This window comes from Hemitrygon akajei, chromosome 12 (genome assembly GCF_048418815.1).
Source record: "Hemitrygon akajei chromosome 12, sHemAka1.3, whole genome shotgun sequence".
Taxonomy (NCBI): domain Eukaryota; kingdom Metazoa; phylum Chordata; class Chondrichthyes; order Myliobatiformes; family Dasyatidae; genus Hemitrygon; species Hemitrygon akajei.
In genome coordinates this window covers 45,055,476-45,073,863 of record NC_133135.1, presented here as the reverse complement: position 1 = coordinate 45,073,863, position 18,388 = coordinate 45,055,476, and the positions used below count along the sequence as shown (strand labels likewise).

The following is an 18,388-nucleotide window of genomic DNA, read 5'->3' as shown; positions in this document are numbered from 1 at the left end:
TTAGACACTACGGGTTAGAAGGGCGAAAGGGCCTTCATTTGTACTAAGATCTTCATTGCTCCTTCCTTTGAAAATGCTGGTATTGATTTCAGGAATGTCTGCCGCTTTGTGTCATTGGCATTTCCTGTCGGTGTAGGAAATTATGCAAATCAGATATAAAACAGGAGTAAGCTTTCAATCAGATTGATATTTCGCCGCAGCTTTTAAAAAGACTGTCCCTAGAACTGTGGCAAAAATCTAAAGGGGTAAGAGAACAATATCTTACTCATTACTATCATATTCAGTCACTAAATTCCGAACCTACATTGACATAATGCTTCTGTTTGTATGAGTGTAATGATGCTTAGAGAGGCAATGAGGAAAATATACAGATGAATGATGCATTGTTTAGGTATAGTTACCAAAATGGGCAAGTGAGTTATGTTTCCATCATCATTCTACAGATAATTTTGCATTGTAAAATTAAAGGTAAGGTAAAGATTTGCTTTATTTGTCACCTATGCAACAGAACATCAAACATATAGAGAAATGCGTCATTTTGCATCAAATCAGCGAGGATTGTGCTGGACAGCCCGCAAGAATCACCATGTTTCCAGCGTCAACTCAGCATGTCCAGAACTCACTAACCCTAACCATACGCCTTTGGCATATGGGAGGAAACCGAAGCACCCAGAGGAGACCCATGCAGTCATGGGGAGAATGTAGAAACTCCTTACAGACAGCGGCAGGAATCACTAATTTTACAGTTAACGCGTTGTAAAGTGTTACGCTAACCACCGCACTACAGTGCTGCCCCTCGCGTGCGAAACATGGCATGAGGGGCATTGCATTGATTTTGTTCAAATTTTTGACTTGAGCAGGGTCTCAAAGCAGTGTTCAATTTTTCAGATATTGCTAAAGTGCAAAATACTGCCAAACTTTGAAGACCCATTAGGAGGTCCTCAGAAATATTTATAAAATGATAGAATAGGCAATTTACTTTCAACCTCAATTAGTGTAAATACTTAGAAAAGAGAAACAAAACATGGAATGATCTGGAAAGCTGGAGACCTATGGTTCAGTTTTTCAAGATGTTAAAATTAACAGCATTAGAAGACAGAACTCATCATTAATGTTCATAATTTAATGATGAGTTTACAGGGAGAGGTGATATAATAAGAAGGTTTAGATATATCAGTAATTAGACGTGGCTTAGTAAAACTACAGCTAAAGGTTTGTTTTGTAATATATGCTCTGTGCCAATAAGTACAAAACACAGTTATTAGGTTACCATGGCAAAAGAAAATATAAGAAACAGTGAGTTTAATTAGAGCAGAGGAGATTACAGAATCATCAGTGAAAATATTCAAACTTGTGAAAGGAGCTGTAGGAACTATTTCCAGTGACTGAGATTTTGAGTTGAGGAGAAACAGATACAAGATTAAGTGTAACAGTTAGGATGGGGGCCAGGGAAGTTTATCTAATACACAAAGGGGTTTATGAAATTTGTATGCACTGCCAGAGTTAATGATTAAAGCAAAGACCACGGACAGATCAGAATGAAACGAAAGGAAACAACAGGTCAATGAGTAACTGGAGGGGAATAAGCAGTCAACATTTTGGGCCAGGTCCTGATGAAGGCTCTCAGCCCAAAATGCCAACTGTTTATTCCGCTCCATAGATGCTGACTGACCCGTTGTGTTCCTCCAACTTTGTGTGTGTGTGATGCTCTGGATTTCCAGCATCTGCAGAATCACACTGGGTGAAGACCATTTCTCCTTGAAGAGAAGATACTCCAGGAAAATGCCATAACCAGGTCCCATCCTTCTGCTTCAATTGACAAAAATGACAGAACCATAGAATTGGGAACAGGGTAAGATTAATGAAGACTTGTGTGAGACATCACTGGTGGAGGATGAAATCTTAAATTATAATACTCTCGTCAAACCTTCAGTGAAATCCTCTGCAGATTGCCTATTCATCAAGTTGTTGATTGAGTCTGCCACAGTGGTTTTTTTCCTAAACCTAGTAGAATGAAAGGGAAAAAAAACCCAGGTTACTGCCCAGTGAAAAAGACGTTAACATGAATTCTAATGATCCCTTCACCCATTAAGTGTTAAAGGTGATAATTTTTGCCAGTTTACAGTTCCAAATGCTTGGCGGAATGTTAAGCATGAAAGCTAAAGTATACTTATACATAACTTGACACACCACATACGAAGTTAATTCTTCAGCTAAATTTCTGGTTATAGAGTTGTACAGAGTAATACAGCAAGGAAGCAGGCCCTTCAGCCCAATTCATCCATGCTGACCACAGCTTCCACCAAAGTAGTCCCATTTGGCCCATATTCCCTTCCTTATCTATGTACTTAACCAGGTATCTTAACCGTTATGGTAATTGCCTCAATCACTTTCTCTGGCAGCCCACTCCATATACCCACCAACTGTGTGAAGAATTTGCCCCTCAGGTCCTTAATAACTCTTCCACCTCTCACCTTAAACCTATGCCCTCTAGTTTTTAGTTCCCCTTCTCCTGCAAAAAAAACCCCATATGCTTCTGTACACTTTATAAAGACACCCCTCAACCTCCTGTGTTCCAGGGAATAAAGTCCTAGTCTACACAACCTCTCCCTATGACTCAGGTCCTTGAGTCCTGGCAACGACCTTGTAAAATCTTCTCTGAACTCTTTCAAGTTTAATGATTCATTTCCTTTAACCAAAAGTGTACATGATATTCTAAGTATTGCCTCACCAACATTTTGTACAACTGCAACATAGTGATCCAGCTCCTGTGTTCAATGCCCTGACTGATGAAGTGAACACAGCAAATGCTTTCTTCGGCATCCTATCTACCTATGACACCACTTTCAGCAAACTACGTCCATGCACTCCCAGGTGTTTTTTGTTCCACAACACCCCCCAGGGCCTGACCAAACACTGTACAGTTCCTCCTCTGGCTCAACTTCCCTAAATGCATTTATCAGAATTGAGTCACTTGCTAATCTTCAGTCAACTGACCTAGCTGACCAAGAAACCCTTGCATTTCTTGATAATCATCACTGTCTATGATACCTCCTATTTTAGGATCATCTGCCACATCCACATGCTGTTCAATATCTTGCTTGATTTCAGTTGCAAGAAATAACTTAAATAATATGAATTCTTTTTCTTGGAAATTCTGATTTGTAAATTTACCAGTGGAACTAAACTAGATGCACAACACGCTGGAGGAACTCAGCGGGTCGGGCAGCATCCGTGGAAACAAACAGTCAATGTTTCGGGCCCCCTCCCTCTTCAGTCCTGATGAAGGGTCTTGGCCCGAAACATTGACTGTTCGTTTCCACGGATGCTGCCCGACCTGCTGAGATCCTCCAGCGTGTTGTGCGTGTTGCTTTGACCCTAGCATCTGCAGAATATTTTGTGTTAACTAAACTAGATATCGGCTCACTGTAATTATACAGCCGACCTCTAAAGGGTAGAAATAGACCACAATAAGCAATGCAAAACAACCAAGAAATCCAATGAACACCTTCCAATTCCGCTGATCCTAACAGAGTCCATTACTGGATGTTGCTGCTGAAGGGTGGAAATTCCAGCAGTGCCTATTCTGCACCACAGGTGAGAAAAGCTTGTGCTGTTCTCTGTTGCCCTGCCTAACTGAACTATAGCATATGGACTAAAGCACGAATTAAAATAGAATGCACTGCTGGGCAGAAAAGTGGCAGATGGAGTTCAATCCAGAATAGTGTGAAGTGATACACTTTGGAAAATCAAACTTGTAGGTGGAATACAAGGTTAATGGCAGGATTCTTAGTGATGTTGAAGGAACCAGGATATCTTGGGGTCCCAGTCAATAGGGTGGTGACGAGGACATGTGGTATGCTCACTTTCATTTGTCAGGGGATTGAGTTCAAGAGCCATGAGGTAATGCCCTATTACCTGGTTAGACCATACTTAAGAGTAGTGTGTTCAGTTCCTGTCACCTCATTATAGGCGGAATGTGGAAGTTTTAGAGAGGGTTCAGAGGAGATTTACCAGGATGTTATCTGGATTAGAGGAAATAATATGCTTTATGAGGAAAAGTTGAATGAGCTAGGAATCTTCTCCTTGAAGCAAAGAAGAATAAGAGACTTCTTGAGAAAGGGAGATACTCTAAGATTATGAGACACATAGAGAGAGTGGACAGCCAGCAGCACAATGGCCAATGCAGAGGACATATGTTTAAATTGATTGGACGCAAGTTTACAGGAGATGTTGGAGGTAGTTCATAGAGAGAGTGGAAGGTGCCTAGACCACACCTCTGAGGATGGTGACAGAGGCTGATACAATAGGAGACTTGTAGATAGGCATATGGAGGTGAGAAAATTGGAGGGTGATGGAGTAGGAGGGGAGGGTTAGATGGAGCATGTAATAGTTATATGGGTTGGTACAACATAGTGGGCCAAAAGACCCACACTATGTGGCATGGTTCTATGTCTTAAAAGTCCTATTATTGGCAGTAGCCAAAAAGGCTATTGCAGTTACTTGGAAATCGGATTTACACTTAAGTATAGATCGTTGGAAGAATGAAGTTTTCAGCTGCATTCCACTTGAAAAAATTACTTATAATTTAAGAAATAAATATGATATATTTCTGAAAATTTGGCGCCCTTATTTACAAAAGATAGGATTAAATATATAGGTGCTCTGAAGATAAAATTATTGGTCATCTGGGGAAAGAAATAAATATATATATTAAAGCTATTTTGAACTCCATGGAGCATGTGAGGATCTTCCGATATCCAGGCACTCTTTCTTTCTTTCTTCTTTCTTTCTTTCTTTTCCCTCTTTTTCATATATATAGGGATATGTTAGGGGGGAGGGCTGATATTATATTTTTTTCTTTCTATTCTGTAACCTACTTGAAAATTCAATAAAAAAAATTTTTAATCCTATTATTTGCATATAATTTTAAAATAGCTTTTTGCTATATTGCAATTGCTCGATTTAACTGCAGTTACTATACTTTACAGTATTGCATTTGTCTACACTCGTATTTTTAAAAGAAACCACTTGCTTTTGACAGACGGCTTGGGCATCTTTCATTGTATTCCCAGCATTTATAATATCCTCAGGTTCAAAGGTCATCATGGCTTGCATTTCCAATATCGTGGCATACGTCAAGGAGTGGTACATGCTGTCTTTGGCTCTGCAAAAATAACACAAAAGTATATGGGTACAGTCAATATTATGTATTAAATCAATTTTAGCAGCTTCCTCCCAATACTTATTGGTTAAAGTACGTTGAATTAAGCCATTAATTGATATGGATGCGTTTTCAATTAGAAAGGGTTGTTTAACAATACTTTAATAAATGTTGAACCATGAATTTGGTAAAACCATATGACCATCTTAGCAAAAATGTTAATTTTCAATTTTGTTTTCAATTCTAAGCATTTTACTGAATTTTAAACATTAAAACAATTTTTCGCACATGTAGAGTTATTTTTTCCATTAAATTTCTGGTGCTAAATATTTTATTTGACTTCAAATCCATGTAACACTTAAATACAATACAACTGTCCAGCAGAACTGTGCGCAGGCTGAAAGAAACAAAATTCCTATGACGGCTTTTTGCCCAAGTTTGTGGATGAAATGAAGACAGGTTGAGGGGCAGGTAGTGTTGAGGAAGCAGGGAGTCTGAAGAAAGACTTAGACAGATTGGAAGAATGAGCAAAGAAGTTCAGCTGGAATATATTGTAGTGAAGTGTATGATCATTCTCTTCGGTAGAAGGAATAAAGGGGTAAGACTACTGTCTAAACGGAGAAAATTCAAAACTCAGAGGTGCAAGGGGACTTGGAAGTCTTTGTGCAGGATTCCCTAAAGGTTATTTGCAGTTTGAGTGAGTTGTAAGGAAGGCAAATGCAATGTTAGTGTTCATTTCAAGAGAACTAGAAAATAAGAGCAAGGGTGTAATGCTGAAGTTTTATGAGACTTTGGTCAGACTGCACTTGGAGTATTATGAGCAGTTTTGGGCCCCTTATTAAAGATGTGCTGGCATTGGAGAGAGCCCAGAGGTTTACGAGAATGATTCTGGTGATGAAGGGTTAACATAAGAGGAGCATTTAATGGCTCTGGGCCTGCACTTGATGAAGTTCAGAAGAATGACGGAGAATCTCATTGAAAGGCCTAGAGAGAGTGGATGTACTGAGGTGGGGGAGTCTCTGACTAGAGAGCACAGCCTCAGAACAGGGGGTTGTCCATTTAGAACAGAGATGAGCAGAATTTTTTTTTTATCCAGAGGGTGGCGAATCTGTGGAATTCATTGCTACATGTGGCTGTGCAGGCCACGTCATTGGGTATACTTAAAGCAGAAACTGACAGGTTCCTGATTAGTGTGAAAGGTTACAGGTGGAAGGTAGGAGAGTGGGATTGAGAGGGATAATAGATTAGCCATGAAGGAATGGCAGAGTAGTCTCGATGGGCTGAATGGCCTGATTCTGCTTCTATGTCTCATCAAAGGTTCAAAGCTCCAATTTTGTTTATATTGCTAATTTAACCTATTTTATGGATTGCTTCCCGCACTTACTCAGCTGTTGCGATGCTGGCCTGTCCATTATCACTTTCAGCATTGGCTCTTCTCAAGATGGTATTAAGGTACGACAAGTTGCACAGACAAAATTACTGTCTCTCTATCAAGTCACATAATGGACGATTACTTTATAGAATGGTTGTCACACAGAAATACCAGTCACCGTGATTTACAATTCATCTCTATCAATGCTTGGTGAAATCCTTTCCAGTTGGATCGTAACTGAGAAGAGAAGCTGCTGATTTTCTCAGTACAGGGGTCTAATGGATATCCTGAGAGTAAAATATACAAAAGGGAGTATAGTATTTAAAACCTCTCTCTATGCCATAAATGCCAAATTAGAAAACATTTGTAACTGGGCTGGGAGTGGAATAAGTAACAGAGTGGACCAGGACACGCAAAATTTATGATTTCATTTATTAGCATGATCATATCAACCACCCAGCACTAATGGCACTGTTTATTAACACTGCTGGCATGAGTTCAGATTTCCTGATTAAATCAAGCCTGGCTCTCTTGTGGCTGGAGTCATTTTCACAAGCCTCGGGCGCTTGTAGGAAGCCATGACTGATCATGGGTAAAAAAGGTCCCAGGGTTTTTGCAGTTCAATATTGGAGATCATGAAGAGGATGAGTAAGCCTTTACCTATAGAGAAACAAGTAGCCAAACCTCCTGGGCAAGCAAGAGACAATTCAAGGAGTCACTCCCCCAGAAAGTAGATGCAGGGCAGAACAAAAAAGTCTTAGAATCTCAGAAGTGGGGTTAAGGTCACATGGAACTCCCATCTCCCACACACTACATCCAAGGCCTCAGACATCGGTCTCACCTACCAACAATCTCTGTCAGCGTTGGGACCAAATTTTCTATGCCTCACCAAATCGTCACACATTTACCATCAGAGCATGCAGACAACATCACCTACTGGCACGCTTCCCTCTTTCCTGCAAAAGATTACCCGAAGTAGCAACAGGTAACAGCCATCTGGCAGGGAACAAGTACAGCGCTAATAGCCCACCTTCCTCGAGGGCAAACCTATCGGCCATTGCACAGTTATAGCTAGCATTGAAAATGATGCCATGCTTTTTCCTAATCCTTCATCTTACTTTTCGCACCCACCCTATTCCACCATCTGCAGATGCTGTGAGCCTGCATTTTAATTGCCACTCTCCCCTCTCCATAGCACTGGCCCCCACCCGGTGCCTTTGTCCCTTTAGGTGCAGGGGCTGTTCACTCACTTTGGGAGCAGTGCACTCTAGGGTAGCTTGGGGTGAAATTATAAAAAAATACTTTGGTTAAACAAGCAATAACATTGAATTAGATTAATATTTTGAGGTTTCAAAACATAAATCAAAGGAAGACACAGAGAATAAGGGTTTAACTTCATCTTTACTTGAAGCAAGGCATGCTTGTATCACGTGGTAGCATGATGACGTATGCAATTGATGTATTTCTACATAAAACCCATAATTTAGTTATTGAAATGAATAGGAATACTTAATCAAACTATATATAGAATTACTCAAATATTATTGCAATATTAAATATACAACTGACCCACTCTATACAAACCTCTTAAATCTACCTTAACTTTTAAAAGGAATACAGTATAATGAAACAATATGAAGAATATTACAACCAACTGACCTCAATTTTCCCTCACAGTATTTGACATAAGCAGTCAGATGCCACCCCATTGTATTTATATCTCCAAGGAACAGTGTACATGACCTATAGTTTCTTCTTACAAACAGTAATTTTTCTTGATTGTCACTTTGAGGACACTGGAACATTCTCTCTATAGTCTGCTGCACAAAGGCATTAGCACAGTGACAAAACTGCTACTGTTCATTCAAGGCTGGTCTTCAGCAGCCGCGAGAGTGTGGAGCAGGAATAAATAACACATTCCCGTGATGCCATGTCATGGAAACAGCTGAAGCGATGCCAAAGAAACCAATTTTGAGGCAAGGGTATAAACACAGATTAAGTGATGGATTGATCAAGGCACAAATCTGAAAGGCACGAACACACTTCATCTCAGAACCTGTTAATTATCCGTTAACCTAGACAGCATTAAATGTTGATGAAGGACATTGATACCAAAACGAGATTTGGAAGAACTCTACTAGTTACAATGAACATGAAGGCAGGGGCTATAAAACCTGACATAAACAAAGCTGTGGAGAACTAGTCACTAGATGTCAGTATTTCTGAATACAAACCTCTAATGAACTACTTGGAATTTCCTATTACTGCATTCCAGCAGATCCATAAACATTGTTGTGAATGACATGGACAATTTGCAACCCCTTCAAAGTGATTAAAAGCAAGGCAGTTAGGGTTCTGAACCAAGAAGGACTAAGATGTTCTTTTACAAAACCAAGCTTTTAAAGGATCGTGTGATGGTATTGGGTTTACTGACTGAAAAATTCGAAGTTCAAATGAAGACCTTAAGCCCTATTGGATATAAATAGCCTCAAGTGCTCTCACTAAAGGGAGGTTATACCGTATCTACCCAATCTTCAAAGACCCAATCATCTGAAGAAGATGGTGCCAGCGAACAACTCAACCAAAGGCAATGCCCTTCAGACAGTTCCATTCATGAAACTACTCCATTAACTTCATCTTTCAAATATGATTCTGCTACAATGGAACCTGCAGTTTACATTTTGATGGTGTGCTTTGGGGCCGACTGAGCAATCTGACAGTTTGCTGTCTCCGAGGGAGTTTGGTGAGCTTTTGAGCAGAGCCTGCGGCCTGCAGACCAAGAAACCCGGAGCTGGGGCTGCGAGCCCATGATCGACTCAACTTCTCACTGATTAAATCATCGAGAAAAATTAAAACTAACAAAGACAAGAGTAGAAGGCGAGCGGGTATTCAGCACCATCTGCCTGCATTTGGCTGGTCTCTCTCTCCCCCCTCACTCACTGCTGCCAGAGAAAGGTGATATCTATCTCTCTCTCCCCCTCTCCCTCTCTCTCTCTCACAATTCAAAGTAAAGAAGGAGGTAGTGTTGGGTCTCTTAAAGAGCATTAAGATGGATATTTCCCCAGGATATACCTCAGGTTATTGAGAGAGGCGAGGCGACAGATTGCTGGGGCCTTGACCAGTATCTTCATGTCCCCTCTAGCCATAGGCGAGGTTCAGGAAGACTGCCAAGTAGCCTTTGTTCCATTATTCAGGAATAGCGGGGATAATCCTGGAAACTAGAGACCGGTGAGTATCACATCAATGGTAGGGAAGTTACTGGAGAGAATTCATAAGGATAGGATTTACGAACACTTGGAAAACCATGGCCTAACTAGGGAGAGTCAACATGGCTTTGTGCAGGGCAAGTTACGTCTTACTAACTTGATTTAGTTTTTTGACGAGGTTACCAGGGTGATTGATGAAGGTAGAGCTGTAGATGTTGTTTACATGGATTTTAGTAAGGCATTTGTTAAGTTCCCTAATAGGAGGCTCATCAAAAAGATTAAGGTGTTGGAATCCATGGAGAATTGGTTCATTTGGATTGAGAAATAGCTTGACAATAGAAGATAGTGGGTAGTGGTCAAAGAGACTTATTCTAGCTGGAGACCTATGATTAGTGGTGTTCCACAGGGATCTGTATTAGAACCACTGCTGTTTGTGATGTATATAAATTACCTGAATTAAAATGTAGATGGGGTAAGTTTGCAGTTGATACAAAGATTGATGGTGCTGTGGATAGTGTAGAAGACTGGCAAAGAATACAGCAGGATATAAATCAGTTGCAGATATGGGCAGAGAAATGGCAAATGGAGTTTAACCCAGATAAATGTGAGGGGTTGCACCCTGATAGGGCAAATGCAAAGAGACAGTGTACTGTTAAGGGCAAGATCTTTTACAATGTTGATATGCACAGGGATCTTGGGGTCCAGGTGCATAGCTCCTTGAAAGTGGCCGAACGTTTTGATAGGATTGTTAAGAAGGCATATGCCATGCTTGCCTTTATTATTTGAGGGATTGAGTTCAAAAGTCAGGAAGTTATGTTACAGCTTTATAAAACTCTAGTTAGACCATATCTGGAGTATTCCATACAGTTCTGGTCATCCCATCATAGGAAGGATGTCAAGGCTTTGGAGAGGGTGTACAAACGTAGAAGCAGTTTACTAGGATGCTGCTTTGATTAGAGGACATGAGCTAAATTGAAAGGTTGGATAAGATTGGGTTGTTTTCTCTGGAGCAGCAGAGACTGAGGGGAGGTTTATAAGATTGTGAGAGGCATAGATAGAGTAGGCAGACAAAATCTTTCTTCCATTGGTTGAAATGCCTTAATATCAGAGGGCATGCATTTAAGGTGAAAACGGGTCATTTCAAAGGAAATGTGAGGGACAATTTTTTTTTTCTTACGCAGAATGGTGGGTGTCTGAGGTGGCGATAGAGGCAGATTAGAGACTTTTAAATAGGTACATGAATGTGAAAATATGGAAGGATATGGATGTTGCATAGGCAGAAGAGATTAGTTTAGTTAGCCATTTGATTACTCATTTCATTGCTTTGGCACAACATGAAGGGCCTGTTCCTCTACTGCACTGTTCTAAATTTTATAATTTTCTAGCATTGGATTTTCATGGAGCAAATATAAATGCTCAAAAATTGGTTTACTAAAACATTAACATTTGGCAGTCTGATCCATATCTGGAAGAGGGGGAGAGGGAAGGATTTGTTGTTATTTTGGAATGAGGAGTTTCTGTATTCAGCTTTTGCAGGGCTTCAATCTGAAGCTTTGGCAATTTCAATAGCAAAGGAACAAAGTACTACTTCACTTTTCTTTACCATCCAACTTCAAGTGGGGGTTAAGTCTTGAATACATGGTGTAAATGCTGCAAGCTTGAATCTTTTCATTGCTAGTTTTGATTCAAGAGCAAAGGTTGATTTGCATGAGTAATTGAGGCTGAGAAAATGGGTAACAGAAGGTCAATTGATCTCAGGAATAAAATATTAACTCGTAACATTTCTTCCAAAGAAAAGAACAATACCACATCCTCAAAAGGATATACTTCAGCAGAAATGTACAGCATACTCAGGACACAGCCAAGTTTGAAACCAAAAGTGGAGAAATAGCAGCTAATCACCAAAAAACTCACAAGAAGAGGTGCATTCTGCATGATAGAGTTCTTATACTGAATCTCTGATGGAATCAGAAATGAGAAGACAGGATATTGGGTACAGTTGTAAAAAAAAAACTGTCTTGAGAAGGTTAGCAAGATCTTCAGAAAAAATTCCAGGAACCTCGCATGATTATAGTGCACGATACCTTGCGGAACAGTCAAGACAGCTGTAAAACAGCAGATGTTCCTGAAGTAAAACCAACCATTTCAAGAATGATTGGCACTTAAAACTTCTGATGAGGGTCACGATAAGATAACATTACCATTATCTGGCATGAGAGATACTCTACCAATATCTGGTGATCTTAGTTAAATAGATATAACACAAGAACTACTCAAAAATCAGAGGGTGGAAATCTGTAACAGCTAAATCCATTTACATTCTTTTTAAAAATAGTGGACTGGATGGGTGGGGAATAAGATGGAGAGAGGAGCACCATATTGAACCCATGTTGCTTTAGAACCATCATTTTTTTAAAAATTGTGTCACATCAACAAATCCTCTCTGAACTGCAACGATGTGTAGAGAGAGCTCCAGAGCACACACTGTAAAGAGCTCTTGAATAAACCTGGCTTGAGTTCCTTGGGTCTCATGTGGTTGTACATTCTGCAAAAAGACTTTTAGAGATTAAGAACTCATTGAACACAAACAATACTGGTTTTATTGGGGTTGTATTAGGGTCAGCAAAGTCATGTTTGTCAAAAATACATCAGCAAAGAGATGCATCAACTTTCAATCTTCATTAAACTCAACTAAAATTAAATCAGTATTAATAAAGATACACACATTCAAAGTCATTTTAACATTAAAATTTATGACACTACTTGATCATCAATGCCACAGTAGCATCTGCACCTGCTACTATCAACCAGGAGCTGCAAGGCTGCCCAGTCACTTGGTGGTACCTGGATGACATTGTTGTTACCAGTAAGGATGACAAGAAACATCTCAAAATCTCAAGACAGTGTTATAAAGATTACAATATTATGGGCCCAGAGCATGAATCAACAAGTGTGAACTCTTTAAACCAAGCATCGCTTACTGTGATCTCACCATTGACGCACAAGAATTACACAAATGCGCTGAGAAAATTCAAGGAGGGGTGGATGCTCCGAGGTCAACCACAGTTGCATTCCTTTTTTTTTAAAAAAAAGTGTTTGTCAATTTCTGTAACAGGTTCTGGCCAAACCTGACTACTGTGCTCCACCCTTGAACTCAGATTGGAAGAAATAGCAATAGACAAAGCGGTGTGAGGTGGCTTTCCAAAAGGTAATAAAAAATGATGGCATCGTACTCTGTCCTCACACATTAAGATCCACAATGTCCAGTGAAGCTTGCCTGTGACATTTCAGCTAATGATATGGGTGCAGTTATGTCACACGTTATGAGTGAGAGGAGTGAATGCCCCAGAGCCTTTGCATCACGTTCCCCTACTGCTGCAGAGAAAAATTATGCACAGATTGACAGAGAGGCCTTGAGTCTGGTTTGGGCTGTGAAATTTTTCTATCAGTACCTGTATAGGAGAGAGTTTACCCTCATTATTGATCGTCGACCACTGGTGTCCACTTTCAGTTCACAGAACTAACAGCAGCAACGCAAACGCAAAGATGAGCTCTGTTTCTTAGAGGACACAATTACAAGGTCGAATTAAAGAGGAAAACTAATCATGGAATTGGTCCTGATTATCCTTGGAAAAGGAGATACTAGAAATATTTACAAAAAAAGACACTCCTTCTGACATATTCTCCCTAATGCAAACCAATGGCAGAAATAATCCAAAGGGAAAGCAGAAAAGATCCTGCACTGTCTCAAGTCTACAGGGTCACATAAAATTGCTGGAATGTGCAGCAGAAATTCCAGTTTCCCCATTTTTATTAGCACTGGGATGAACTTGCCCTTGACAGAGGTTGCCTTATGTGGGGATTGAGAGTTGTTGTACCATCCAAGCTGAGAGCTAAATTGCTGGAGGAGCTACTTGCTGGTCACCTATGTGTGGTCAGAATGAAAGCATTGGCTTGAAGCTTTGCCTGGTGGCTTGGGATAGATCAGTAGATTGTCATGCACTGTTCGGAATGCCAACACATCCAGAAGAAGTCGTCAGAGCTGTCAGAACCACTTCCTGCAGTGCCAGAGTCAACTCCTACAACCACCATGAAGGAAGGCCCCAGAACCTGAGATTCTTTCACAGTCACAAGTCTCACCACTTGTCAGGAAAGACGTTGTCCCACAGGAACAAGAAATCCCCGACAGCAATGAAATCTTTAGGCTTGAATGGGACAATTTAAAATTTACTCTGCTGTGGATGCTCTATGTGTCTATACATAGAAGTTGTACTATATAGTATACTGTGTATATAGTTGAGATACATTCTACATTGAGTTGGAGTTTATAGCCAAGGAGGGAGGAGTTTTGTGTATTTAATATACTGGTAATATAGTAAACATATTGTTTGATTAAGGATTCTTTGTTTATATAATTCATTACAAGTTACAGTACATGGAAAAGTACATGAATAACATGTCATTACACCACTATGTCATAAGTGCACACCTCACTACAAGTTAAACTAAAAGTAGACATGTTATTCCCAGCTCCATGTTTTTCTTTCAGTTTGGACTTACAAAACATAACAAAGTTAACCTTTCTTGAAGCCATTTGTTTTTACTTTTGTAGTGATTGTTTCAGATTTCTTTTTTCAGCTATATTCCACCTTAACACAGAAACATGGAAAACCTACAGCACAATACAGGCCCTTCAGCCCACAATGCTGTGCCAAACATGTACTTACTTTAGAAATTACCTAGGGTTACCCATAGCTCTCTATTTTTCCAAGCTCCATGTACCTATCCAGGAGTCTCTTAAAAAGACCCTATCATTTCCGCCTCCACCACCATTGCCGGCAACCCATTCCACACACTGGCCACTCTCTGCATAAAATACTTACCCCTGATATCCCGTCTGCACCTGCTTCCAAGCACCTTAAAACTGTGCCCTCTCATGCTAGCCATTTCAGCCCTGGGAAAAAGCCTCTAACTATCCACACGATCAATGTCTTTCATCATCTTATACACCTCTATCAGGTCACCTCTCACCCTCCATCTCTCCAAAGAAAAAAGGCCGAGTTCACTCAACCTATTCTCATAAGGCATGCTCCCCAATCCAGGCAACATCCTTGTAAATCTCCTCTGCCCCCTTTCTATAGTTTCTACATCCTTCTTAATGTCTACATGCTCAAGCTTTTCAATCTGCTGTAAGTCATCCCTACAATCATGAAGATCCTTTTCCGTGGTGAATACTGAAGCAAAGTTTTCATTAAGCACCTCTGCTACCTCCCCCGGTTCCATACACTTTTTTCCAAAACCGAATTGGTCCTATTCTCTCACGTCTGATCCTCTTGCTCTTCACATACTTGTAGAATTCCTTGGAGTTTTCCTTAATCCTGCTCGCCAAGGCCTTCTCCAGGCCCCTTCTGCTCATCTGTTCTGTTCATGATGTTTCTTGCGTTAAAGAGGACACATCTCAAACCATCAGTCTGAGTGTATCCCTACTGTATCACCTACCCATCTTCCCTCTTGCACCTTCTCTAAGTTTTCTCTATTTGTGAGCCAACCACCCCTTCCTCTGTCTCTTCAGTTCAGTTCCCACCCCCCAGCAATTCTAGTTTAAACTCTCCCCAATAGCCTTAGCAAACCTCCCTGCCAGGATATTGGTCCCCCTCGGATTCAAGTGCAACCCGTCCTTTTTGTACAGATCATGCCTGTCCCAAAAGAGTTCCCAATGATTCAGAAATCTGAATCCCTGACCCCTGCTCCAATCCCTCAGCCACACATTTATCCTCCACTTCACTCTATTCCTATACTCACTGTTGGGTGGCACAGGCAGTAATCCTGAGATTACTACCTTTGAGGTCCTGCTTCTCAACTTCCTTCCCAACTCCCTGTAGTCTGTTTTCCTTAAGGTACACATATTTTCAGAAAGCTGGAAATGTTATGAAGGTATCAACCAAAATCACTGATTAAAATGACAGAACATAAAAGGGAAAGATTTGGCTCAGTTCTGCATGACTGCAGTTCATTCATTATGTTCTGAATGAAGTTAACTTTTTGCTTTGCAAAAATAGAAAGATGAAACAGAAAACAGACTGTCAATTGAAAAAATATTAGATAATATCTTTTCAAGAATATAATACAGCAAACACAATTAGTGTCACTTATAATCTGTAGAACTTGGAAGCCTGTGCAGGTAACTATAGTTCTTTATATTGCTGTAAGTTTACAGCTGAGCCTCCCTCATAGACAGCTTTGAAATATTGAATGTTTGTTAAAATATTTACTATAAAGTAAATAGCAGATAATCAACATACAAAGTACAAATTCAGAATTAAGTAAAGATTTTAAAAAAGTCTCCCTGTTCAAAAGTTTGATGTATTTATCCTAATTAGAAATACTCTTTTTGAAAATTCCTGAGATCAAAACTGGACTTCCTGCTTTTCATGAACCAGAGGTTTGACCAGTTCTGGCACTTTAGCAGGGTCTGGTTGAAATTCATTAAGTTCACCACAGAATGGGAATGAAACCTTGAGTCATGCAGCTTGCTTGATGTTGAGCTACTCAGACTTGTGGAGGTGAATTCACTGCCTACATCAAAGTGGAATATGCTGTACAACTCAATACAAGAGTAAGGAACAAGGAAAACTGATTCATAAATGGAACTATTTTTACTTTCACTAATCCTTTGTAATCTTCTGGAAATGTAAAGGAAGGCATCCTTGAAATATAACCACACTTCTACCATAAAGCCCCATCTGGGAACAGTCCCTGTTAACATGGGTGGCAAAGTAAAAAAGGTTGGAAAATATGCTGATTTTATTTTCGATCAGCATAATTTTTTTTAAAAAAGTGTTTAATTACTGTTCCTGTGGACCACATACAATTACTTGAAAAGTTGTAACAGTAATAGCAACATTTCCTCATGGGTAGGGCTGATTGACTAATATTAGGCAAATAATCCAGTAGTTAATGGGCGGGTAATGTTTAACTGCATGACTGATCTTATTGTTTAGCTGAGGCATGCTAGCCCTCTGAGAGGTTTATAATATGACATTTAATCAAATTCAGATGCCTTTGTAGTTAGGTTAAAGGCTGGAATGTAACAGCAAATGGGAGGCTAATACACCCTTCAACGACCGGGCATGTAGCAAAATGAATAGGCTGCACAGCTTAACAGGTACTGCTGGGAATTAATCATATTTCCTTACAATGCATTGTACATATTCCAATAACTACTTGTATATATTTTCCTTTTTACAGTTTGTTTCTGATTTTAAAAAGAGACTTATAACCTTACAATTCAATAGTATGTTGTTAGGAATGAGAAGCGTTCCAATCAACAAAATTAAAAATCTTTGGGAAAGAGATTTACAGCCTTCAATTTCTGAGGAAACTTGGAATGAAGTTTTTAAATTGGTTATGGGCCCGTCATTCCCTTTTACAATTCAAAGTGGTTCATAGGGCTCACATGTCTAAAGATAAGCTATCTCGTTTTTATTCAGATATATCCCCTATCTGTGATAGATGTAATAATGGAGAAGCCTTATTAATTGACATGTTTTGGACCTGTCCGAGCCTTGAAAGATACTAGAAGGAAATATTCCAAACTTTCTCAGTACTTTTCAAAGTAAATTTTAAGCTTAACCCTTTGATCGCATTATTTGGTTTTGTTTGGAGGAAATGACTTTATTTTGGAGAAAACTGATTTGCATATTTTGGCTTTTATTTCTCTTATAGCTAGGAGGGTTCTCTTGCTTAAATGGAAGAATACTGTTCCACCTGCTCATGCTCAATGGTTACGGGCTGTTATGTCATGCTTAAATTTAGAGAAGATCCGATGTTCAGTTTTTCAATCTAGTCAAGACTTCTATACATTATGGGGACCATTTTTGAGTTATTTTCAAAACCTTTGATTTGTTGTAAAAGTACAGATGGTGACTAATAATATATTTTATTATATGGTAAGGGTTTTCCCCTTTTTTTCTTGCTTTTCCTAACAGCTCTGGCTTTGGTAGTGGGTTTAGATATTTTTTCTGTATAACAAATTATTATATTTCAATATTACAATTTAATTTAATTTTTATGAATACAGGGTTTTGTGATTGTAACTGTATTTTTAATACAATATATTTGGTACTTTTTTTAAAAACTTATAATATATATCTTCTTGTACTCTGTATTCCTTTATGCAGAAACTAATAAAAATATTGAAAGAGAGACAATTCAGACAGCCAGACCTATCCTATCACATTATCTCATTTGGAATAAATGGGAAAAATTAAATTGGAAAGGACTTTTGAACAAACAGTAGAGTGTTGTTCATGTCTTATGACCAAAAGCTGAAATGATCACTGATTCACACAGTAATTGGCTTTATGTCACTGCAAACCCCTCTGTCCTTCAGATAATATTGTCTCCTTCTTCCAGGAAGCAGGACAAAATATACATAGCCATCACTTCATATCATGGAAGCCCGTAAAATCTAATCTGTTTCTGTATAATATTGGGGTACAGTAACGATGGACACATCTCTCTCAGTGTAACACTGGGGTGTAGGTCTGGCAGATACAGATATGCTTCTGTACAAGACTGGGTTACAAAATGGTTCAATGCATGTATAACACTGGCGTACGGAACAAGCCTGCCCCAGTAGAACGC

At 39.5% G+C, this 18,388-nt stretch overlaps 1 protein-coding gene across 1 annotated transcript in view; it reads right to left on the bottom strand.

Moving 5' to 3' along the window:
* Positions 1 to 18,388, bottom strand: part of ttc39a (tetratricopeptide repeat domain 39A) — a 76,372-nt gene that overhangs the window by 38,875 nt on the left and 19,109 nt on the right. Inside the window, exons 3-4 of the mRNA XM_073063014.1 lie at positions 5,036 to 5,167; positions 1,928 to 2,004 (exon numbers count right to left, since the gene is read on the bottom strand). Coding sequence (XP_072919115.1) covers positions 1,928 to 2,004; positions 5,036 to 5,167 — 209 coding nt within the window. The remainder of the gene's footprint in view (positions 1 to 1,927; positions 2,005 to 5,035; positions 5,168 to 18,388) is intronic.